General features: G+C 42.0%; 1 protein-coding gene across 1 annotated transcript; it reads left to right on the top strand.

Annotated features, from left to right (window-relative positions):
* The first annotated feature begins 4,448 nt into the window (after nucleotides 1-4,448).
* Hdac1l (histone deacetylase 1-like) lies at nucleotides 4,449-6,449 on the top strand. The gene has a single exon (NM_053446.2). The coding sequence runs from the start codon at nucleotides 4,471-4,473 to the stop codon at nucleotides 5,923-5,925; it is 1,455 nt and encodes a 484-aa protein (NP_445898.1). The 5' UTR covers nucleotides 4,449-4,470; the 3' UTR covers nucleotides 5,926-6,449.
* The last annotated feature ends 20,488 nt before the right edge of the window (nucleotides 6,450-26,937 follow it).

Raw genomic sequence — 26,937 nt, 5'->3', positions numbered from 1 at the left:
TCATAAGTCCAAATAACACTATCCTTCTATAAATTGCCTTAATGGTGGTGTTCTATCATGGCAATAGAAAGTAAATAATGCATTCCACACTGTGCATAACAGTGTTTTATTCAGGCTGTGCCTTGCTCTGAACGATTCCATTTTTCAAGCAGCTTTTGGCTCTGTCTGGAGGGTGGAGAACAATTGAGACCTGGATGGGTCCACAAACACCACCATCTGCCTGATTCTACCCATTTAGCACAATCTGGTAAATTACTTCTTTCTCATAGTAGAAAGCATAGCAGCCTATAAATTAATCTGGGAGAGTCGAGACGGTAGGAGTACATGTACACATTAATATCTTATCAGAGTAACCAGGCTCAAAGACACACTGGGCACACAAGTCTGAGAAACAAGTGGAACTTCTTCACCTGGGTCAACAAAACAACAGAGACCTGAAATTGTCCTGGCATAGATTACCACAAACATGTCACCTGGGGTGTACACTAAGGAGTGGCAATCAGATGACTCACAACTGTCCCTGGAGCCTCAGCTCAGCTTCATTCCTTGCTGTTTCCACAGCCCACTCAACGTCCATCTTCTGGTCTACTCACTCATTCATGTGGACCTGGATCGGCCATTTTCTCTGACACAGTTCTTCCCTTTCACCTTGAAGCTGGACTAAGCTCTGCAGCTTTAGTTAGAGTCTCCTCTCAGCCTCAGCAGCATCTGTCTTATCAATACGGAATCGACTCCAATTTCTACCAACCCACTTCTGAAACCTCTCGAACTCTTCCTGTAATCTCTTTACCTTGTATTTATACTGTAAACCACAAACGCACAGGCAAATGTGTTTACTGTGCGATGTATTGTATGAGAGATGATTTTAACCATTAAGATCAGAATAAAAGAACCTGCATCTACGTCAGCTAGATGACTAAGGTCAGGGTTATTTGAAGATTTCTGCGATTGAAACTATTAGGTCTTGTAGTCTACTTATAGACTAGAACCTAACATAATCGTCATCAAAGAGACTTCATCCACACCTGCTGGAAACAGACTCACAGCCTAACTTTATTTAGAGCTCAGAGAATCATGCAGAGGAGGGGGAGGAAGAACTGTAGGTGACAGACGGGTCAAGAACATCAAACCCTACAGAATCAACTAACTTGGCTCATAGGGGCTCACAGAGACTGAACAGACATTTAGGGAACCTGCACGGGTCTGACTTAGGTCCTCTGAAGGGATGTGTAGCCTTGTTTTTGTTGTTGTTGTTGTTGTTATTGTTGTTTTGTGGGACTCCTAAACTGGGAATGGGGGCTAACTCTGACTCTCTTCCCTGCTCTTGGGGCCCTTTCATCCTACTGGATTGCCTCACTAAGTCTTAACATGAGAGGAAGTGCATAGCATTATTACAACTTGATATGACACTTTTGGTTGATATCCCTGGGAGGCCTGCCCTTTTTTGAAGGGAAATGGAGGAAGAATGGATTAGGGGAAGAGGAGAGGCGAGGAAGGGAACTGGGAGGAAAGGAGGAAGGGGAACCTGTGGTTGGGATGTAATACATGAGAGAATAAATTTACAAATCAAAAAAGTATCTGACATTAGTGTTTATCTGTTTTGGGCATAGCACAGTCATAACAGTAGGGTGATGGGAGTCCAGCATACGTAAGAACTTCACAAAACAGCTTCTCTGTATATTTTTGGTGAGCATTCCTTCCCCAAGGAGATATTAACTTCTATCCCTTCCCCCTAAATGATCCCAGTCACAAATACAATGCCATCAAGGTTAACCCTAGGGAACAAATGAGCTACTAGGTTCACTTACAGAGCATGGTTCTGCTTACAGGGGCATGGGCAACTCAAAAGCTGCTGTCCTGGACAGTTTTACTCAACATGAATGATGGCTTCTTAGGAGTCAGACATATGGGTTCACTTCCAGTTAATTTTCCCAGTCTATAAACTCTAGTGTCTCCTAAGAACCCAGGCTCTATGAAACTGGGGCAGAATTGTTCAAAGTGGTAGAAGATGCAGGAAAGAGTAGTCATGATCTTAGGTACGGGTCCAATGATGTCCTCACCCTCTCCAGCACCTACTCCTCTGAGTGAATGTCAACAGTCTATAGGCCTGGTCATGATGGCTGCTCTGATGGTTAATCTGAGGATGTGGTGGGTTTTTTTCTTTAGGAAAGACAGTATTCTATAACACTAGCCTAGCCACTTATCCTTGTTAGCTACCTCAACTCTGGTTTAACTCTTGTCCCAAAGTCCTGTCGAGTAAAATACCTGTACATGATGTTTCGGGTTGTATTCCAATGAACTTAGATGAGTTTTGAAAAACTCATTCAAATTACTGCAAGATGAGGTTACTACTGTGGTCTAGTCTGCCAGTGAAAAGAGGCTCCTTTGAACACGAGGTTAAATATGCAAAACAAGCAGGGACACCCATCTCTCCTTCCTACTCCCACACAGGCATGATACAGTTGAGATCTGCAACTCAAGCAGAGTCTTTGTACAATGAGGCAGGTCAGACAGCCTGGACCGGGGAAAGGAGCATGGATGAAGGGTACCATCAGTTATCACTCCCACTACCAGCTATTGGGCATGGCAATCAGTGAGGATACAGCCCAACTAGTGCAGAAAACTCCCAGGCTGCTGCTTGGCATCAGGCATTATGGGAAAATGCTCAAGCAAACTCTAAAATTTTAAAATAGAGGCAGAGTACTCTTAGACAGTGTGCATGACATTCTAGGTGCACGTGTCACTCTGCCTTTGCCTGATGCTCTACGCTATAAACCAGTGGAACTGAGATATGCCCCACATTTATTTTATTGGTTGATTTTCATCTTCGCTTTGCACTAAGTCCTTTCAAAAGTAATGAGCCTTCCAAAGGGAATGCATATGTAATGAATTAAGCTTAATTTCCATTTTATATGAAGGCTCACAATAAAGGAGACATTAGAAAGAAAAGAGAAATAGAAGGAGAAGAATAAAAGGTCTGTGATGAATATGTAACTTGGACAAGATGCTCTTCATTTCTCAGCAGATGTCTTAAGAACAGCTTCATGTAGCAACTTCGGGATTCAAATCTATCAAGTATATGTCCCGATGTACTTTATTGTATTTATTCAAGATGACTGCTTCAAAAACGATAATCAAGTGAATGCATTTTCAGAGCCGGAATCCATCACTCTGGGAAGCATGACTTCATCTCAATGCAACGACAGCACTTTCAAAGTTAATGTCGCTTGTTTATGGAGCCAGATTTTTGTCTGCATGTTAAAAAAAATAAAGGTAGCAAGTGCTGGCTGCTAATGGGACGGCTCCATTAACTGCAGAGTTTGGCACCCTGTGAGGGGAAGCTGGGTTAGTCACTGTCCGTGGAGGCTTCAAAGAGAAAATAAATGGTGTTAGTTCATATAACGTTTGACTTTCCTTTTCATCCAAGTGGCAGGATCAGAGTGAAAGTTTTTGAAGAAGACTCAGAGATAAAGCAGCCAGTGCTATTGTGAATGCTACTGTAAATTCAATTAAAAATCCAACATTGGAGGGACATTCATATACGGTTCCCCTGCAGTGATGATGTGCATGCAATTTTAGAGGAGCACAGTGGAAGAAGTGGTGGTAGGAAATGATATTAAATTACGAAATCTATGGAGCAGAAATGTACAACGGATTGATGACACGGTGCACACAGACCTTAACTGCAGACAAATAAGCTGTACTATGTACGTCCAGGAGCAGAAGCCATGGCCATCCAAATATCCAATGTTTCCCGTATACACATGAAAGTAACCACCCTCCACACAGTTTTGTAATGTAAATAAACTGAGCTTTAAAATATACTTTTGGTCTTTGTGTAAGGAGCTGGTTCAGTAGGTAAAGTGTTTGGTGAACCAGCGTGAAGACGTGAGTTCAGAACCCATGTAAAAGCAGGCGTGATGGCGCATAGCCATAACCACAGCATGAGGGGTGGCGTGGATCCTGGGACTCACTGAGACAGCCAGACTAGGTAAGCTTCAGAGAAGCTGGAGAGAGGGAGAGGGAGAGGAAGGGGAGAGAGGGAGGGAGGGGAGAGAGGGAGAGGAAGAGGGAGGGGGGAGAAGGAGAGGGAGGGGGGAGAAGGAGAGGGAGGGGGGAGAGGGAGAGGGAGAGGGAGAGGGAGAGGGAGAGGGAGAGGGAGAGAGGGAGAGGGAGAGGGAGAGGGAGAGGGAGAGGGAGAGGGAGAGGGAGAGGGAGAGGGAGAGGGAGAGGGAGAGGGAGAGGGAGAGGGAGAGGGACTCTATTGACCATGCCCTGTAACACTGCAGCTTGTAGGAAGAATTTGATGGGGTGACTTTTTACTTTTCTATTTCTCCTTTGAGAATTTCATTCATGTACATAATGTATTTTGATCACATATGTGCTTCATTGTCCCCTCTTATGCTTTTTGGTCCCTTTGCACACAGCCTGTGTAACTTTGCATTTTCGGAGGTCCGGGCGGCGAGCAAGATGGCGCAGACTCAGGGCACCGAGAGGAAAGTCTGTTACTACTACGACGGGGATGTTGGAAATTACTATTATGGACAAGGGCACCCAATGAAGCCTCACCGAATCCGAATGACTCATAATTTGCTGCTCAACTATGGTCTCTACCGAAAAATGGAAATCTATCGTCCTCACAAAGCCAACGCTGAGGAGATGACCAAGTACCACAGCGACGACTACATCAAATTCTTGCGTTCTATTCGCCCAGACAATATGTCTGAATACAGCAAGCAGATGCAGAGATTCAACGTGGGTGAGGACTGTCCAGTATTTGATGGCTTGTTTGAGTTCTGTCAGTTGTCCACGGGTGGCTCTGTCGCGAGTGCTGTGAAACTCAATAAGCAGCAGACGGACATCGCTGTGAACTGGGCTGGGGGCCTGCACTATGCAAAGAAGTCTGAAGCATCTGGCTTCTGTTACGTCAATGATATCGTCTTGGCCATCCTGGAACTTCTAAAGTACCACCAGAGGGTGCTGTATATTGACATTGATATTCACCATGGCGATGGCGATGGCGTGGAAGAGGCCTTCTATACTACAGACCGGGTCATGACTGTGTCCTTTCATAAATACGGAGAGTACTTCCCAGGAACTGGGGACCTACGGGATATTGGGGCTGGCAAAGGCAAGTACTACGCCGTTAACTACCCACTGCGAGACGGCATTGATGATGAGTCCTATGAAGCCATCTTCAAGCCAGTCATGTCCAAAGTAATGGAGATGTTTCAGCCTAGTGCAGTGGTCCTACAGTGCGGCTCAGACTCCCTGTCTGGGGATCGGCTAGGTTGCTTCAATCTGACCATCAAAGGACATGCCAAGTGTGTGGAGTTCGTGAAGAGTTTCAACTTGCCAATGCTAATGTTGGGAGGAGATGGCTATACCATCCATAATGTCGCTCGGTGCTGGACTTACGAGACAGCTGTGGCCCTGGACACAGAGATCCCTAATGAGCTACCGTACAATGACTACTTTGAATACTTTGGACCAGATTTCAAGCTTCACATCAGCCCTTCCAATATGACTAACCAGAACACTAATGAATACCTGGAGAAGATCAAGCAGCGGCTCTTTGAGAACTTGAGAATGCTGCCCCATACCCCTGGGGTCCAAATGCAGGCCATCCCTGAGGATGCCATCCCAGAAGAGAGCGGTGATGAGGATGAGGAAGACCCTGACAAACCAATTTCCATCTGCTCCTCTGACAAATGCATTGCCTGTGAGGAGGAATTCCCTGATTCTGATGAGGAGGGAGAAGGAGGTCGAGAGAACTCTTCTAACTTCAAAAAAGCCAAAAGAGTCAAAACAGAAGATGAAAAAGAAAAAGATCCCGAGGAGAAAAAAGAAGTCACAGAAGAGGAGAAAACCAAGGAGGAGAAGCCAGAAGCCAAAGGGGTCAAAGAAGAGGTCAAGATGGCCTGAGCAAGGTCTGCAGCTCCATCTTCTCCCCAAGTCCCTCACTTTCCCTCAATTTCTCAGATTTTATATTTTCTATTCCTGTGTATTTATATAAAATTTATTAAGTATAATGTCCCCAGGGACCAGCGCACAGGGCAGTGGTGCTGGGAGAACTCTTCCCAGAGCTCCCTTGTCCGTCCTGCCCCAGGTCTGAGTTTTGAACCACGTAGGGTCCAGGTGAAAAGAAAACAACCGGAAGACAAAATCCTGAACTGCACGTGCCTGCTTAGGAGCTCTGCTAGGACGCCTTTGCTAAGCTCTTCAGCAGGGGTGACTGTGTCTTCTGGGGCCCCTTTTCAGGCTTGGGTAATATCAGCCATTTTTAGATTGGTTCTGTTTCTACCTTCCCACCCACCCCGGGCAAGCGGAAAAACTTAAACTGCCCCATCTTCCCCCAATTCTGCAGGTGGAGGATGTTAGCCTAGCTTCCTTTTTGAGATATTTTCATTTTTGTGAGACTCTTTGTAATAAAACAGCACGTTTCTATAAATAAAAAAAAGTCACCACATATGCATGTAAGGAAATATCAGCAAATCTCATTAATTTGAAATCTTTATGTTGATAATTGTGACAAAGTAAACAAATAAATAATTAAAATAATAGAGAATGAATTTACTGAGTTTTATCTTCTTGGAGTATTTGCTGAGATAAGGAGATGTGACAATGTATAAAATGCTTAGGAAGAAATATTTACAAGTCAATATTAAAAAAATAAAAATAAAGGTAACTTGCTTTTAATAGAGTTCACTATGTGCTCAATGGTACTAGAGAGACTGTGCGTGGAATGTTTTCTAAATGTCAGTTAAGGTATCAGTGAATCATATTGATTAAAAACAGTCAATTATATTATCAATGAATCACACTAACTAACAAGATGAAAGTTTCAGCTTTTATTGAAAAATAGAAAAAGAAATATATTGTCTTAGAATTAACTGTCAAGTTGACCCAGCATAGAATCATTCAGAAAAGGAGTCTCAAATGAGTAGTTGTCATTAACAGGTTGCTTTGTGGGCATATCTTTTGACTAAGTGTTTTGATTGAAATTTGACATAAAAAGACCCACCCAACTGAGAGAAGTACCATTTTCTGGGATGTATACAATAGCTAGTTGATCGTGAACTTGTGTAAGTCAGAGAGAAAGCCAGCAAGCAGTGTTTCTTCATAGTTCTTGTCTTCAGGTCTCTACCTTAACTTCTCTCAACGATGGATGGATTGAGCGATGGCCTGGGAGTTGCAAGATGAAATCAATTCTTGCTCTAAGTTGCTTTTGGCCAGTGTTTTATACAGCCACAGAAATCAAATAGGAATACGTATTGAAAGAATACCTTCCTTAAAAATCAATCATGTGCTGGAACACAAAAATAGATATACCTAAAGATGGGAAGATGATGTTAGAAAACCAAACAAGTGTGAAGAAAAGAGATCGGATAAGAGATTTGCTTAAAGTTTTCTCTAATGTATACATATCAAATTTTTTCTTAAATGAATGTCATTATTGAAAGTAATTTTGAGTTGGCTAGTTTAATTGTCAATAGTACAAAATTAATTGTGGTCCATAAAAATGAAAAAAAATAGCTAAGCATGGAAACACACATATTCAATTCCATTATTTAGGAGAAAGTACTTGGTAGATATCTGTGAGTTCAAGGCCATCCTGGCCTATGTAGTAAGACCTTGTTTTAAAATATATAAAAATTGTCAAATTTCTATGTTAGGCACATACTTCCTCAAAATTGTCTCACATTAGATTATGTGATGTAGTCTCCTTTACCATGAGCAAAATAATTTCTTTAAAAAAAAAAAAAACAGCGAGCTGATCATGGGACAAAGTCAAAGGACTTCTAGATGAACTGAGCATTATTTTATTGTTATTCCATGATAAAGTTGAAATCAAAAGCAACTAAGTGGTTGAAGGTGAGATGTAAACACCATATGTTGAAGCTGTCTCTATACCACACTCCCTTCTAATGGGTTCCATGGAAGGGCTCTCTGGGTTCTACCACCTGTCTTCCCATGAGACTCTGTGGAGAACCACTAACAGCCAAACGAATAAACTCCTATTACAAGTCACTGGGTGGATCAATGCAAAAGAAATCAGCGCCCGAGATTAAGGGCTTCAGGTGTCTGGGGACTCAAATTTAAAACAGATCAAAAGATGCCAACATAATATTTTTAGATCAAGTTGAAGACTGGGGTTTAAAAAGCATTCTTTCCAAGCAGAATTCGGGAATTTGAAGGGGAGGAGAAGGTGGCTGGCCAGGAGATCCATTAGAAGGGCATGTAGGATTCACTCTGGGTTCTGGGTGCCAAGAGTCTTACTCTTTCCACACTCATCACAGCGTGGTAAGACAGGGACCACAGTTTATCCACTTGATTAATGAGGGAAACTGAGACCTAACAGCCAGTTAAGCAGTAGAAAGTGACACCACTCTAAGTGGCAGGTCTTAGATCAATGCGTATGGCCTTTCTGAGTATCTCAGGCCTTAAGTTCCATTGAAATAGAGCCACTTAAGCAAATTATTCAACATAAATCTCTTAAGAAAAAGGAACTATTTTTCTTTGCCCTAGGTAGTTATATTTTATTATATTTGATTGCATTTATTTTTAAAGTACAATTAAGGAAAATGAGCCTATGAACACGATGCTCTTCGGCTAGATTTCCATTTTGTGCTTGGAACAATGATCTTTTCCATACTCATTGGATCACCCTGACCCAACTTGGTGGGGCATGGATAGGAAAGCAACCCATCCAACAGAAAATAGAAGGTCAATAGCCATATTTGGTAATAAATTTGTGAAATAGCTGTCTCCTTCATTATTCATCAGACCACTAAGGACTTTTCACATTTTGAAATATTTTCATTTGACCTAAGAGATTATAAGAACCCAACCAAAGCCCATTAAAGTAAGAACATGCAGTCCCATTTCCTATTAGAAAACGCGTTTATAGATTCAAAGTGTACTACAGGCAGAGGAAGCATAATAAACTAAGTTAAGTATCTGTGAGGACGATTCACAGCAATTCTGTCCACTAAGCGAAGCCGCTTGATCTTTAGAAAGTACTGGGTAAAACCAATGTGCTCAGTAACTCATAAGAGCCGTGGTCCCTATGCTGGCTACACACAACAGTCAGAAAAGAGGAGCCCCAGGAGCTGCACGTGTTACCTCTGAGCCATTGGTTATCAATACACTCTGGAAGAGGAGAAATCACTCTTTAATCCACTACCTTCCGCTGAGCCCACCAGCATACGCCTGCTCTGCTGTTCTCTAGCAGACTGTTGCTGCTGGGGCAGGAAACTCGATGCCGTGGATGCCTCCGTTCACTCCCTGTGGCCCTAAATGTGCTATCAAGCCTCTATGCTTCTTCCTTTGAGCTTTCCTTCGAAGATGGCCTTTCCTCTCCTTCCTCTCTACATTTAGAATATTCCAGCCAAGAAAAAACAATCGGGCCAAACAAGGGAACCTGTCTACTAGACAGGCCAAACAAGGGAACCGGTCTACTAGAGCACACAGCACAGCAGACGAGGCCCCTCCCCCCTACATCTAGGCCAAAGACCACACACTGCTGAAACAGAAAGTTTTCAGGCTTTGTTTAAATGCTTGTTCTCTCTCACAGGAACACCTAAGACAACGTTCATGCTTCTCAACCCAAAATTTTCATGCTTCTTTATTTAAATGTGTATTTTCTCCCTAGCATTCATGAATTATGTTTAAAAATTTTTCAATTTGTTTAAATTTCCTTTAAGGTTCAAAAGTTATCTAATCTACTCCCACTGGTCAAACCAACTATACTGATAAGCATTATTTAATCCTTAATTAACAAGTTTTCTTTTACAGACAAACTGTTACTACCTATCCCAGATACATAATTAACATCTTATTCTCTTCTTCGGTCATCCAAAACAGACTTAAAGGATGCCTTCCAGGACTAAATTCCTCTAACACCCTTGCTTTTCCAGGATCATAACAACGGACCATGATGTGCTCCCAAGCAAACCATCACAGGCTTAAACACACGCCGCCCACCCTCTGCAGACATCCTCCTGCTGGGGTTCTGCTCCTCTCTTGTGATTACCCTACAACTAGATTTCCACAAAAGAAAAGACAGTGCTGCTCCCACAGGTCCAGCAGAGATTGAACCCCCTCTCCTCGGACCTTCCTGGGACAACAAAGTTGCCTTTCTCCAGACACCTCATCTGACTGAAGACTCCTGAGACACACGCTGAGACCCACAGAGGACAGACTTGGGAGCTTCCAGCTACAGATGAACTCCCTTACAAAGTCAAATGGCTACTAAACTTTGGGAAAGTTACATGATCGTAAGGAAAACATGACATCTAGCTAGACTAACCAAATGTTTAGAACCAATGTTAATATCCTCAAACTATAAGACCCATAGAATATTTACTTGGTTCAATAATCCTTTGTCTTCCCAATCCCCACCCTTACCCCTCCCTACCCCTCGAGCTTAGCTGTGCTACCCCTGCCGCTTCTGTAGTGTTCGGAGCTGGGGACCGAACCCAGGGCCTTGCGCTTCCTAGGCAAGCGCTCTACCACTGAGCTAAGTCCCCAGCTCTGTAGTGTTTTCTTATGCTACTTCCATCCCACCCAAAATGCTCACAACAAATGACAAAGTCACACCAGTGATGCCTTTCTCTTAAAAAAAAGGAAAAGGGAGGTATGTGGGACAGTGAAAGGCAGCCTGGTTCCCAGTTGAGCAGAGGCTTGAAACCCTGGTGACCCTAAAAGGTGTTTCGCCTGACTCCCAGGAAACCAGACCTGTCACTGGCCCGAAGCCCTCCATAGATTTGTGGCCATCAGTCAAATAAAGGCAATGCCCCAAGCTCCTCCACAGGTAGAAGATGTGGGCAAAGGTCATGTATGATCAAGACAGATCTCTATTATAATGAGGTACCCAAAGGCCTGGAGACTTAGCCAATAACTTTCCTTCCCAGACACTCCTCCTTGCAAAAGGAATTTAATCTCAGGCCCACTCTGAGAAGTGGGGTACATTTTTGCTCATCCACTTTCTGCCATGACAATAAACGCCTTAAAACCACCGACTGTCTCTTCTCACTGGGGTCTGCTATAGGGAGCCAGAAAAGGCCTTTGCCTAGAGAGCCACCGTCTAATCTCCCATAGAAGGCCTCCCTGTGCCCTCAGCCACCTCCACCACCAAGCCTGCAGTCCGCCACCATCAAGCCAAGGACTACCCCTGAAAGACTAGTGAGAACTTCCTCCCTTTCCCCCTCGGCCCTGGGCTTTGGGACCCCACTCCATTTTCAGCTCTTCTGCAGCGCCTGGATGCCCAAGAGCCTGAGAACCCAACGGCCCCAACCTCCTTGCTGGCCCACGGACTCCTGAGCCAGGTCTGGCTGTGTCCTGTGCCCCAGATATTTCCCCATCCCCGGAGCAGTGTCCTGCGGCTTCTCACTGCCAGACACCCACCTTGGGGTGGTGTGGAGTAATCGTGGTCAACTTCCCACGTCCTGCCTCCCCAATCGGCCTAGCCCTGTGGCAGGGCAGATGCAGGACCCCACATAAACCTACATACATATAAAGAATTCCCTACAAGTAAGAAAAGGATGCATGGCCAAGGCGCTAGTATTGAGGCCAAGGCAAAGAATGGTGGGAGCTCTCATGGGTTAACGTGAGGCTGCAGATGAGAAGTAGCTAGCTGTATTCTGGATACTTGCAGAAGGGAAAGCCAACAGGATTAGGGAGTCATCTGAAACCCTAATGTCCTTGGAGCTATCTTAGATCATTCACCATGTGGGAATGGTGCTGTCATTTGGAAGTCTGTGATATAGCAAGTTCAGAGGAAGGTGGTGTATTAGGTTTCTGCAGCTGGTGTAAGAAACTAGGTTGCTTGAAAGAATTAGAAATTTACTATTTCAGTGATGGAGTCCAAAAGTCTGAGAGCAAGGTGTTGCTAAGGCATAGCCCCCGCAAAGACAAGAGCAGACACCTCTTCTCTTGTACAGTCCAACTGTTCTAGGGTCCATGGACTAGGGAGAGCATCGTTTCATTGCGTAATTTGAGCTTCACATGGTCTTTCGCCAGGTCTTTGTATCCTCCTATTCTATCTCTCAGGGATGTTTGTCACTGGGTTTGGTACACATCCTACCTAAGGATTCTCTTATCTTAAGATCCTTACCTTAATTGTATACTCAAAGGCCCTATATTGTGAGCTTCCAGGTGGACATAACTTGAGGAGAACACAGTATAAAACTTGGTTTCATTTAGATATATGGTATGTAATTTACCTCTTACATATCCTCACTGAGATGCAAAATAGGCTGTTGAACTTACGGCTTTACTGTGTTTGTCAGAGTGTAGTACATCTGTGTGTGTGTGCACATGTCACATATGTGTATGTGTGCATGTGGGCATGTGTGCATGTGTGGCGGCTGGGTTTCACATATTTTTTTTTCAGAGCTGGGGACCGAACCCAGGGCCTTGCACTTGCTAGGCAAGCGCTCTACCACTGAGCTAAATCCCCAGCCCCGTTTTCATATTTTGTTCCCTGTTTGTTTGGCTTATTTTAGTTTTAGTGTCTTTAGACAGGGTATCTCACTGAACCTGGAATTTGCCAGTTGGGTAGATTGGCTGGTACAACTGGGATATGTATAACTAATGCACTGCAAAACTAGGTTTGTATTCATGTACTTCATGGATGGCTGGGGATCTGAACTCAGTTCCTCCACAGTGAGCATTTTACCAGCTGAGTTATCTCCCCAGCTAATGCAACTTTGCTTGGTTTGGGTTTTCTGTTCTCCTTCAAAGTGCTAGGTATTGAACCTGAGACCTTCATCATGATAAGTAAGCACTCTACCAACATAAGAAACATAAGATTTGTTTCTATTATATGTTCATAAACCATTCTGAAATATGTTTATAAGTCAAGTCCCGTTTTTCTACTTTCTCAATATTAGAAACTAAGTCCAAAAACATAGAAGCAAAGAAAATAAATAAATAAGACATATTCTAATTGAAAAGGAATTATGCATTCATCTATGTATGTTCTTTGAAGCAAAAATATTATGTAACATAGTAAATTGTTTCATTTCTTTATAATTAAGTCGAGTTCTAGGTTCACATTGCTAAAGTTTTTTAATCTCTCAAGAAGAGCAAATTAAGTCTGAGAGGGATGCTCCGATCTTAACACTACAGTCACAAAAACCTTACTAGTAGTCCCTAGAAAGTAGGTTTGAAACGGTGAATAAATAGAGTGGGGTGGGGAAACTTTATGCATGTATTTGGGAAGAAATCAAATTAATGCTAGCTTCAAGATCAACCTTCTGAAATTTGTAAAAGGGGAAGGTTATATAATATCATGCAGTAAATCTCTCAAAAATATATTCTATTCTGTTACATAAGACTGAGAATAACTCCTCTTGACCTAACACAGAAACTCTTCCAATCTGTCAACTCTTCCAACCAGTCTTGTCAAGTGTTCTCATTCTGATGTTCATCCTGTTGCCATGGAAATCATCCTGGAGTTTACATTTTTGAAGTATCTGAATAGTGTCTCATCTGACGACAGTAGGGCTTGTGCTGAGGGTAATTTGGCCTTTCTTCAACAATACTGAAAGTTCTTCAGAATCTTGCGGTGTCTCAAGAGTGCCACTGTTACCATGTTAATGTGGTGTGAACGCAGATAATGGTTTATAGGTCAGAGGATTCCATACCAAGAGATTTCTGTAGATTATGATACATAAACAAATCCTTATCCTTAGAGAGGATTTTTCCCCCTAGAGAAAAGAATTCTGAACAAAATATGTCTGAGCAAAATAATACTTCCCATGGTCTCTTAGTGTAATCCCAGTCTCAGTCCAACTATTTCTGCTGAACTTAACAAGCAGACAGGCTGTATTTTAACTTGACATAAGAGATTTTATTAAACCAGCCATGCCCATTAAATGAGTAACAGGAGGTTTTTGGTCTGCTTTCCTTTGTAGACAGGATGCTGACCTAATAAAGGGAATAGGGTAGTCTCAACAATCCTAACTCCAGGGCATTAGAAGAACCCAACTCCTGGGGTTCTCTGGACCCTGCCTAGGAAGAAGATAGCCAGAGACCATGTGGGCCAGCACCCCACCCCCAACCACTTCTACTGAACAAGTAGGGCTAATGTTCTCTACCCCTTAGTCCAGGGAATGAAGAAATGGAGCTTCCCATGATGCCTCCGTGGGGTTAGCCAGATTGAGACTTTATAGGCATGGATGTCTCGTCTTGCAATAGTGAGCCTCTTCTCTTAGACCTGAACCCAACTTATTAAGTGAGGATCATACAGTTGGGAAGATTTAAACAGAGATCTAAACAACAACAACAAAATCCTGAACTAGTCTTCAAGAAGGCAGAGGAGTGGGCACTGGGGGTTAAATACACTGGCTATTCTTCCAGAGGTCCCGAGTTCAATTCCCAGCCACCACATAGTATCTGACGGGTTCTGGTGCCGCCTCTTCCGGTATGCAGGTGTACATGCAGATAGATCACCCATACATAAAAATAAATAAATCTTTAAAAAGAAGAAGGCAGAGTTGCTGGAAAAGGCAGAAATTCACCACAAAAAGGATGTGTGAGGCATATTGAAATGCAAATGACTTCCTGAAACAAAGAGAAAAAAAAAAACTTGACTTTGAAAAAAAAAGCACAACAGTTGCTTCTAATACTTGAACTTTGAATCACAAACAGATGAAAAAGACACAGAAAAACTATTAAGGAAAATATAGGAAATCTGAGCATGTAGCACACACAAGATATATAGATAGATGATAGATGATAGATAGATAGATAGATAGATAGATAGATAGATAGATAGATAGATAGATGATAGATGATAGATGATAGAGAGATAGATAGATAGATAGATAGATAGATAGATAGATAGATAGATAGATAGATAGATAGATAGCAATAGCTAGACAGACAGACAGACAGACACACACACACACACACACACAAAACCTTAAACAACAGTAGGAAGCATAGTATTTAAACTACTCACAGAAGTAAACTACTTCACCCAAAAACCAATAAGCTCAAAGAAACATGGTGGTTTCAACAAGTAATCCTCATACCACAGAGACTCAGCAGGAGGGTTGCTGCAAGTTTTGAGGACAGTCTGGGATACACATGATTATCAAGTACCAAATAACCCAGGGCCGCACAAACAAGACACTGACTCAAAGCCAAAGACAGAGAGGGGGAGGAAGAGGAAATTGGCCAGCACGAATGATTTTGAGAAGAAAACAGATACACTTTTGCTAGGCATAGACTATGAGAGTTTTTAAAGTCAGAAAACAAATTGGAAAATGTTGCTACCTTCCAGGCAGACACAACAACAATAACAAAGTGGCTGCCGGCAGGAGAACTCCATCACACATCCCCTCTGCAATATTTCAAAGCTACAGGAAAATGAAATTCCCTTCACAGCTCACTAGCCAAAATGACTGTAAAATCAATATTTCCCTTATCTGTCCAAGCTCAAAAGTACTCCGAGAACGTAGCAGACAAATGCTGCGCTTCAGAATAATTCTTGAAAAAGTAGTCTAACAGACGGAAAATGAATCACAATAGCAAAGACAGGAAAGATACAGAAGAGTAAGGGTCACTAATCGATGAATCTCTGTAATGGGGAAAACAACCATGGCTGAAAAAGAAAAGAAAGAAAGAGAGGAAATAGGGAAGCTATAGCCGGGCACCAGCTTATACTTTATTATTTGTTTAGGTTTTTCTAACATTTATTTGTATTTTCTCTCTCTCTCTCTCTCTTTCTGTGTGTGTGTGTGTGTGTGTGTGTGTGTGTGTGTGTGTGTGTGTGTGTGCGCGCGCACGCGTAGGTCAGAGGTTAGGGAGTCAGGTCTCTGTTCTCTCTTCCACCATGTAAATTCTAGACTTCAACTCAGGTCATCAGACTAGATGGAAGATGCTCTTACCTGTTGAGACATTTTACTGTCACTAATGTCATTTTAAAAGTACCCATTTAACACTGTGATGGTGACATTAAGTTGGTAGCTTAAAATGCAGAAAGTTACCTAAGTGTTTATAAGCATTTCTATTAAGATAGTGGTGGGGGTTTTTTCTACTGCCAAGATAGTAAAGAATAGCCTGTAAGTGTCATGGAGAAGTCCACTGAGGTTTTACATGGTGTAACCCTCCCCGGCCTTGTGAGTGAGTCTGTCTCATGGTATGCTAAACTAAAAGGATGTTAGTTAGAATGCCCTGTGTCCTGCATCAAAAGTGGCTAGAGCAATAGTGGCACACTTTAGGTTTTCCAAATACAGGCCTGGATTTTTGCCACAGCTTTCATTTACTGAACCAAGAACCCATGGAGAGAACCCAGGGTCATGTGCATTGTGTATGAAGGATGCATGGTAATGTGCCCAGAGGTAATTCATACACACCAAACACAGAGTCAGGAAGATAGCACTTCCAAATGGAGGGATGAAAGGTAGCTCAGCTGGTGAAGTGTTTGCAGTGCAAACACGAGGGTCTGAATGTGATCCAGGAACCCACATAAGCCCCAAGAGTGAAAAAACCCACTTCTAGAGGGGTGGAGACAGGAAGTTCCTTGAGACCTTTTGGCCAAGCAGTCATTGTGTCCTTAGTTATCAACTCCCAAAAAATGAAAGACCTCAGCTCAAAGGTCACAGTGTGTTTAAGTCGTTCTCCCGCCACCCCATGCATGTTTGCATATGTGCCTACTCAGCCACACACACACATGCACACACACACACACATACACACATGCATACACACACACATGCACACACACATACACACATGCATACACACACACACACACACACACACACACGCATCCCCATGCACACACACAATGGATTGAGATAACTTCGCAGACAGCATGCCTCTAAGCATGCCCGGTACTCCTTGTCTGAATATTGACTCAGATGACTTGAAAACGGTCCATTCTGCACTGGTGCAGACAAGACAGTTAAAGAAAACTTGAAGAGCCAGTGGTACATTACTTTTGTTGCTAGTAAGGGAGCCTCGACCAACGCTTTCCCACCATGAGGTTACCCCAGTCAAGGCATTTAACATGATGGGTTCCAACATTAGCCTGGTTAAAATGCACCAGGGCAGCTTGTTTGTAGAGATTAGAAGTATTTTCAGGGCCCCATCCTGACAGTGTGACCTTGGAGCATTTCCATGGTCTACAAAGGAGAGAGGAGACTTCTAACAAGGATTCTGTAGTGTTATCTTCAAAATGAATGCAAAAGAAAAGGTACAGTGATGTTCAAAGTTCGTGTGTTTCTTTATGTTCAGTTTTCCATGGGTCAGAGGCCACAGAGCTACAACTGACTCTGTTAAGTTAGATTTGTAATAAAAGAATCTAAGTCTGAATTATTCGTAGTTTTGTTTCTTATTAGACAGAACATTTTTCAAAATAAAGTTTGCCTTCATCTCAAAATACATACAGAAAACGTTTCTTTTCCTACAATTGAATTTTCGGTTAATATAATGCAAGTTTTACGTAGCTAATCTTTAAAATCCATTGTATTTAGGGTCTATCAAGAATTTAGCAGGTGGGAATCTGCTCTCATTTTCAAGGAAATGCTTTCTTCTCTCTGTACTCTATCATCATAAAAAAGAAAAAAAGCAATTGGGACAAGGGACGCCCATCGAGGTAGTAAAATATTTGCCATACAAGCATAAAGACCCGAGTTCAGATCCCCATAACTAACGTGGGAAAAAGGCCCAGTGATGAGTACCTGTGATCTCAACTCTGAAGAGAGGAAGGCAGCAGAGTGTCTGGGCCTCTCTGGGCAGAGACTGGCTAGTCTAAGGGAGTTAGAGATCTCCAGGTTAAGGCTCTGTCACAAAAAAATGTACTGTGGAGAGCAATTAAGGAAGACATATGAAGTTGAACTCTTATATCCACATATAAGGCCATAAGGTCTCCACATGTATGCACACACGCCCATTTACATGAACACATACATATATATATATATGAATAACATAACACAAACATACATGCATACACACACACTACATAGAAAAGAAACATTTTCAAATTAATAAAGTCTCCTAAAGCTTTTCTTCTTGTGGAAAGAGGATTCCAAGATGCCTTCAGAAAATAATATCACAAAGATTAGACCAGGAAATATTTCCTAAGACCCTCAGCAAGAAAAAATAGCATTTTTTTGGTACCTTGGGGGTTTTTTTGTTTTTTGTTTTTGCTTTGTTTTGTTTGCTTTTTGTTTTTTAATTTAAAGGGTTCCCTATGAATCAGCACTTAAAAATTAGGACTGATTAAAGGGTCAGGTGCAAGCCTTTCACCACCTCTGATGTCTCTTCTCCTGGCTTGGGAAACACACAAGCTCCAGAGAAACTCTTCCTTCACTGCCACTTACCAGAGTCATACCTCAGAGACAAGAGTCCACAGCCTCCTGTTCCCAGGCAGGCCTGGTCAGCACATTTCCGTATCTCATCATGTCTTAGTTAGAGTTTCCATTGCTTTGAAGAGATACATTGACTGTGGCAACTCTGATAAAGGAAAGCATTTAACTGGGGCTGGCTTACAGTTCAGAGGTTAATCCATTCTCATCATGGTGGGAAGCATGGTACACAGGGTGCTGGAGAGGGCCCAGCTGAGAGTTTTACATCTGGGTTGGCAGGCAGCAGGAAAGGGTGACACTGGGCCTGGCTTGAGTATTTGAAACCTAAAAGCCCAGCCCCACTGGTATACTTCCTCCAATACGACCACACCCACTCTAACAAGGCCACATCTCCAAAGAGCCACTCCCTATAAGTCTATAGGGGCCATTTTCATTCAAACCATCACATATCATCATACATCTAAGCAGCAAAGACACAAAATTCAGCAGTCTCCTGGGGTTGGGTCATGACAGTTAAGTGGCAAGCAAAACAGACCGTGCCAACTGCCAAGTCTCTAGTACTCCTTGAGAGGGAAGACTTACAGAAGCCTCGCCTTAGTAGCAACATTTTCTACTGATTTCCCGTGTCAACATGCTCATTCCTAAAAACTAACAAGCACAAAGAAGAGAATAGATTTGACTTCCAATTCAGTCTCGAGAGCCAACCTCTGTTAACATTTTGGTCATAAATGCCACCACTATTGTCAAACAGATATTTATAGTCTTATAAATAAAATATATACGTGTTCTATAACCTTGTCCTTTCATCTACCAGTAAAACAGAAACATACTTTCATGTCATTAATTTTTAAGCAACATGCCGTATCTTAGCACCACTCTGGCTCCCTTATAAGCCACTTGTTTAAGAACTCTTTATTAAGATCATGTGTGTGTGTGTGTGTGTGTGTGTGTGTGTGTGTGTGTGTGTTGCATGCATAAGTTCCTGTTTACGTTCTCATGTGTGAAGGCAGGCTCACAAGAGTTTTCAGGTACTCATGTACATGTATGTGAATGGGGATGAAGGTGCCAACACTGACTGTCTTCCTAGATTCACAGATCAGCTCGTCTAATTAACCAGCTTGTGCCAGGGATCTCTGCCTGCTGAGTGCTGAGAGTGCAGGCGACTGTTTTGCCTTTCCAGCCTTTTACATGGGTTCTGAGGATTTCCTTCATCCTCCCATCTCCCCGGCCTTTTGTTGCTACTGTGCAATGCGCTAATGAGAATCCTTGTAGGTACATTTCAAGGCACACTTCTGCTGGCTGTGAGATCAGCCACCACTCCTTGCCTTTGTTCATTCCTCTATTCCGAAGAAATAAGTGCAAACGTTTGAGTCTTTCTTTTACCCCTGAAGTACTTTCGCTCACTAATTCTCTCTCTATGCCCTGTGCTGTGTAATATCTACCTATCGCTGTACAAATTGCCCCCACACCTTCATGCCTTAAAATAATGAATACTTGGGTTGTTTGTTTGTTTGTTTCTGTGGGTAAGAAATTCAGCCCAGACTAAACTGGTTTGCTGTCAATATTGACTTCCTGGCAAATCAGAGGAATAAGAGTTTCATTTTCTGTGTTGGCCACAGGGCACCCTGTTCCCAGAGAATAGATCATAGTAGGGTACCTTGTTTTATCAGAGCAAGTAAAGAAGATAGCGGGGGAGATGGTAGGAAGATGACACCATTTTAATAACGTGATCCAGTCATTTTTGTTTCACTAGAAGTAAGTCACTAGGCCAACCCCAATTTTAAAAAAGTAGAGGGATTGTGTAAAGATGTACCAGGAAGTGGGGATACTTCACAAGGAAGAAAGATGATTCCTTCTGTGCCCAACGCCACATACATTAAGCAATGTCCAAACACCTATCACTGTAGACACAACTGTTTTTTCTCTTCTGTACATATTTCTATGTACACTGACTGGCGTGAAATAAGTCTCATAATGCTGAGATCAACACGAACATCATCTACTGTGGCTTTATCACGTGATGACAGTATGACATTATCACTAAGTAATAGAAAACCGCCAACAGTATATGGAACCACTGTCATTTAGGCGGTCTCTGGTCGACCAAACTATTGCCTGACTCACATGTGTATGTATGTGAGTGTATGTGCTTACACAAAACAGCACATATATTTAATGTGTGAAATTTCATGAGTCTACTTTAAGGCCTTTTATTACTGTTTTATTTTCCTCTTTCTGAAGTGCCACCCCCATACCTGCCAGGTCTGGTGCCTTTCATCATTCAGATCTGTTTATAGTGAGGTATTTTGGATGAGATGATGTTTCTAATCACTCTAAAGTAATCTCCCAGAAACACATGCACAGCAAACCACATCTCTATGTAGTCTAGGCCAATGCTTGATACTTATATTAGTTACCTTCCTGCCCTCCTTCTTGCTTGAATATAAATGTCAATGGAGGAAACTCTTGGATGCCTCAGTCATTATTTCTGCCTGGCAGAAAAAAAAATGTTGCATGTTCCCATTTAAGTTCTGGAACACTCCACATGGTGGTTTCCAGAAAAGAATCAGCTGCAGAAGGGCAAAATACACAAATGTAAACAAATGGTGCTCTCAAAATATTGTCTCAAAAAAAAAAAGAATGACACAGTCAAGTGTTTACTAGGAAGTAAGCATCTTTATGCTAGAGAACCTGGTTAACTTTCACCTCAATGCTAAGCAGTACAGTGAAGGAAGAGACGTTTGTTACAAACCACAGAACATTGCCACACTCTCCTGAAACAGTATGATACCCAAACTGGCCCTTTGTTTACTTTCAAACATTGACAAAGTCCCCAGATCCTTGCCTTAAAATGTCTAATGAAGATTCTTCCTAGCTTTCAAGTTGATATGCTCTCCTAGGATACTATAATTCCAGGATTTAACCCAATGGGTTGCTTCTTTGTAGTCAGAGAAAAAGAAAGGGAACGAGAGAAGCTAGGAGCGTTCTTACATGGGAAAATACGTTAGAAAATAAAGAAGGAAAGAATATCACTACTGAAGTCATTCTGTCACTGATTCCAACAACTCTTTTCATAGACTGCTGTCTTGAGACCTTACCTAGAACTAAACAGTAAAAAGAGTGAAGTCAGTTGCTCAGATATTGCATGTGTAATCAGAAACATTGATTTTATATAACATTTTCACTTATTCTTTGAAAATGTTATACGTGTATCTTGATGAGACGTACCTTCCACTCCAATTCCCCTGAGACCTCCGAACACATCCCTCTCCCAATTGCAAGTCCTCTTCTTTAATTTTTATTATCACTTTTTAGCCCACAGAGTCAAATATACACACAGGTATGGCATCATTCACTGGGGATGGATGGCTTACTAGGAGCCAGTTGTCCTGTCCCCCATCCCAGGGGATGAAGGCAGCCCTCCTTCAGCAGTCATCAACCACAGTGCGGCTAAGAGAAGTGGAGCCTCAGATGCCCCTCCTCCCTCCATGCTGAAAGCTTTGATTGACATGGTTTTGGCCAGGTCTTATGCAAGTAACCACAGCTGCATAAATAATGATTTTGGACAAAATTATAGCTTTTAGAATGAGCTCTTTCTGCCAGAAAATGATTTTCCTTCTTATAAGTCTGTATAAGTCTGAGGCTCCTAAGTCAGTATGGTCTAATCTGTCACTATGTTAGACATGGATTAGGGATTTAAAAGAGCATCTCGTTACTTAATGATGTCAAGGGTTTTCACTTTATTTCTTTACCTCTGGGACTATCTCATGATACACGGAGTTCTATACAACATAATTTCATGTCATGCAGAGTGGCTAGTTATTATATGCACTATCCTACTAAATGTATGCTGTATATTATACTACACACAATAATAATAGTAATAATAATAATAATAATAAATAGCATGCTAGTATGAACTGACAGTGTCTTATAAATAAAAGCACAGGCTTTGTTTCTTTTTAATGACATATAAATAGTGCATCTTAAAAATTAATGCAGCTCAGAGTCAATGAAAAGTTGTAACATTACTGAGTTAGGTAGCACTCAGACTTCCTGGAAACCCAGATGCTGAGTAAGTGCAAAAAGTGACAGTGTCCATCCAAAGGGTGGGAGATTGGGTATATGAAACCTTGTGATGTGATCACAACCGTGCTATGTGCCAGATTCTAGACAGAAAGCACTCAGAGAGGGTCCTTCTCTTCTCCTTCCTTCTGTGAAACAGCACAGCTGCACGAATCCCAGCTCCGAACCTATGCTAACTCCTTGACCTTGATGACATTCCCAATCTGATTTTGCCTTACTTGCTTCATGTACTTAACTTTAGATTAATTACACCATGTAAAGTAATGTGTGAGTGGCAGAAAAGATTGTTTATCATCAATTTCCATGTTCTCCTTTCTTTTCGTGAGTGCATCATGTTCTGCCCTCCCAACTCTACATCTCCTCTTAGAAACAAAAGATATATAGGAAGGACATGAGTTCTCTGCACCGTCTAGCAGGAAAGGTGAGCTTCAGAGCCTGGATAAAGATTGCTGAAGTCTCTCCTGTCCTCCAAAGAACTGATGTTTAGAGAAATGTGTTATGAGAGGCTGTCTTGACCAGAGAGTTGACAGCATCCTTGGCCCCTACTGATCAGATGTCAATAGCTGTCCCTGCATGGTGTGACGATCAAGGATGTCTTCGGATACAGCCAAATGTTCATATGCTCCTTCCATAGCCCACTGACAAGCCCTGTTCTAGTGTTTACCAGGTGGCCATTTTTCTCTCATTTCATGTTGTCATGATGGGAACAATAAAGTCTGCAGCTCTGAGGATGGGGCTTAACAGAAGGAGTTTAATTTCTGTCACTTCTTCTACGGCTACTAAAAGCAAATGGAGATTTTTTTTCTCACTTGGCAGCTACAAGTGCAGTTTTAATGTGTTCTTTTGAGGAATAGTTAGTGCTCCCATAAAGCTGAAATGAGACACGTCTGAGGAGGGGAAATGTGATCGCACTGCAGACAGCTGGGAACAAATTGTCACTAACAGAGAACACTGGCTTTCCGGGCAGCTTTCAATGTAAACTTTTCCCTGTGACCAGGCTCAGGGGCACAAAAGTGTGAGCTTAAGTGCGCTGTTTTCAGGATCACAAATTAGAGGTAATGAAAAACAACTAGAGAAAGAACACCCTTGGCGTATTTGTCTCCAACTGTGCATTTATGGGTTGTTTTTTAATGAACAGTAAGATGTGGACAAGAGCAAAATAGTACCCATCAGCTTTTTCTTTCTTTATTGTAATCCAGATCTAGTTAGTGTTGATTATATGCACATGGGTGTGTAGCCATCTGCTGGAACATGGACGACCTATCATCAAACACATCCTGATTAAAAAAAAATGACACCACCTCCCCTAGCAACCATTAATTGCCAGCAGATCCTTATTTGAGGGTAGAGTGTTGTGAGTCCCTTCCCCATTCACACTCCCATGCTCATTGCCTTGTTATTACAGAGATCTTATGCAGGCAATCGGAGCTGCTGCAAGCTCATAAGTACAACGGCCCAGTCACATCCAAAAGAGAGAATTTTACAGAAGTCCTCCTAACCTCTGCCTCTTCCATTCCTTCCACCCTCTCTTCTGTGATGACCTCTAGACCTTGGAGCTCTTTCTTAACACAGTACATTTGAAAGGATATGGTGTTCCTGAGAATAGCAACCAAGATGGCTCTCTGGCTTCCATGTATGAGCACATGCATGCTGATGAACACACACACACACACACACACACACACACACACATAGACACACATACTCGCATGTGTGCATACACATGTATGTGATAACTACATAGCACACACAGAGAGAGAGACACACACACATACTCGCATGTGTGCATACACATGTATGTGAATAACTACATATCAAAGAGAGAGAGATAGAGAGACAGAAAGAGCGCATTGGAGTGACTAAACGTAAAGTCACATGCCTGTTGTAGAAATATTTAACCTCAACCCGGGGCTTCAATCCAGCCTTTCACCATTCAGTTCTAAGATAAAAGACGTGTGACCTTTATATGTATAATACTTCCTAATCAGTACTAGAGCTGGGCACATATCTACCCTCTATGCTATTAGAATCTATTTCCCCGTCCATAACCCCAAGTCATAAAGTGCCATGATCCATCTGGGCAGCTCTTAACTCTAATTGGCCAGCCTTCATGGCTATGCTTCCATGATTTACCTGGAGGAAGAATGAGAGGAAAAGAAGAAGCCACCATGAGTGGAGATGGACCATGAGCACATGGCCAGGAGAAACAGAAAGTGGGTTACACCACTGGGGAAGTAGTCAGGCCATTAGTTTTACAAGGTAGATAGGGGATAGTCCCCAGTAATTTCCAAAACCAAATTAACTAACCATAGTCTGAGTCTCATTTATATGTAAGTTAATTGGCATTAAGTTTAAATTTGTTGCACTACACATGCCTATATCTGCAGCACTTGAAAAATGGAGGCGGGATTTAATGTCATCCTTGGGTAAATCAGAATCAAGGCTAGCTTGAACTACCTAAGACCTTGTCTTTAAATAAATAAAATAAAGAAGTATATACGTACATACATACATTCAGACAGACAGACATAAATCACAACATCCCTATAGTTCTTGAATGAGAAGTTCTGATGTCCCAATGTTCTGGAAGCTTCCTGAGCACATTGACTGGGGTATAGGTTCCCATTCCTACCCGAAAATGACAGGCCAATGCTACACTGAGATTAATTCATTTCTTTGAGTTTGTACATATACAATATGAATTCTCATCTTTTTTTTTTACAAAACTACAGTGTTTTTTCTGAATAAACTACAAAACTTCAATACATCCCTATACTCTTGACAAAAATGTCTAGAAAAATAAATATTTTAATCTTTCTGTGAACATGATGCCCTCAGAATAACTTCCTACTTCATATGTCTTAATACCATACACATTCACTAAGCACTGAGCTTTCACACACATAAAGTTTGGTGTCCCAGATACATTGTCTCATTTAATTCTCTTTTAAGCATTACCTGCTCCGGTTGACATCCTATATAAAGAAATGATTAATTGTATACTCGTTTCTAATTTTTAGAATGTGCTTTTGCCGTGAGATTACATTTTTCAAATCATTTATTTATGATTTGAAAACAAAGAGTAGGAAAAATTTTAAAACAAGGAGTAGGTAATCTGATGAACATTGATTACTTTAGAAGACACTGCATAATGTCCTCATGACCACTACTATCCAGATGACATTTTGTAACCTCTGACCTTTATACAGATGGCATCACCATGCACACCTTTCCCTCTGAGACTTGCTTAGGAAAAGAAAGAGAAAAATAAAGTTTGAAATCTGTTCTTTTTACTGTTTCTTCTGGTGCTTTTTTTTAAAAAAAAGAAAAAAAGATTGAAGACTCTGGTAATCCACTAATGTCAGGAAATAATGAAGTAATTATCCTAGACCACTCTTATAAGATGGGGAGTAGTCAGTGTTGCAGGATATCTGATCACACTGTGAACCCAAAGATTGTGTAATTTACTGGGGGAAAAAACCTGTTTCTAGTTGTGATGTGGCTCAGTCCTTAACACACACCTTTAATCCCTTGGCTGGAACACAGACAAGCCCTTAATACTCAGCTTTAATCCAAAACAATGAAGGTAAATGTTAGTTTGTAGAAGAAAGCACCCATGTTTGACAGTGCCTTCCAATTGAGGGGCAGACAAAGCGATGAATCAGAGAAAGATTTGACAGAATAGGACATACCCAGCTCTCATGAGAAGAGAGGAGGAAGGGAAGCTGACTTAAGGGGCAGTTGCAGAGAGAAGAGGAGGCAGTTTTGTCAGGAGAGTTTTACAGAGACAGGTTAAAGAAACAGTGAGCCAGAGAATGAAAAGGAGCCAGAAAGTTAGGACAGATTGCCAAAGTTAGTATGAGGACAATTCAGGAGAAACTTCGAGAAGCCAGATTGAATCAGTCACCTTAGAGAGGAGTTTGAGACAGAATAGTTGGATTAAACCAGCCAACAGAGTTCAGAAAGAACTAGAAAGGGGCGTTGTTATTCAGCCGCAAGTCTCAGAGGCCGAAAACATTCCAGGCCTAGATTGGGTAGTACAGAGGCTAGAAGCTTCCAGGACTAGGCCTAGGCCAGCAGACTAAAGCAGTAAGCCTCAGGGATGACAATTACTTCGGGAAAATAAAAGGTACTGTTACAGCAATGGCAGGCCACAGGTCGGGTCCTGGGACCAGGGAAAAGGATGGTTCTGTGGAGAACTGAAGACACAGGGAAAGCTGATCTCAGCTTTCCTATGTCCAAAGTTTCTTCACGTCTGCATCTCTTGTTGGCGAAGCTGAGCCTTTGGGCCTGGCATAAAACAGATGCACAGAGAGTGCAGACATCAAACCTCTGCAATGCAATGGAGCATGTGCATGCATCCTTACATTTCCTGTGGCATCATCAGATTCTATTACCTCCTTAGAGACACGAGACTCCAATGGGAGGAGTGTGTAGTTAGGAAACAGCACCCTAGACCACATGCAACTCCCCCACAATGTGGTGTTCAGCAGCATCAGGGGAAGCTGCTCACAGAACCTTC

This window comes from Rattus norvegicus, chromosome 9 (assembly GCF_036323735.1).
Source record: "Rattus norvegicus strain BN/NHsdMcwi chromosome 9, GRCr8, whole genome shotgun sequence".
Classification (NCBI taxonomy): domain Eukaryota; kingdom Metazoa; phylum Chordata; class Mammalia; order Rodentia; family Muridae; genus Rattus; species Rattus norvegicus.
The sequence above is the reverse complement of the archived record's forward strand: the minus strand, read 5'-3'. Positions and strand labels throughout refer to the sequence as shown.

Coding starts and splice junctions, on each gene's coding strand:
- Hdac1l (NM_053446.2), top strand. CDS start 4,471: ATGGCGCAGACTCAGGGCACCGAGAGGAAAGTCTGTTACTACTACGAC.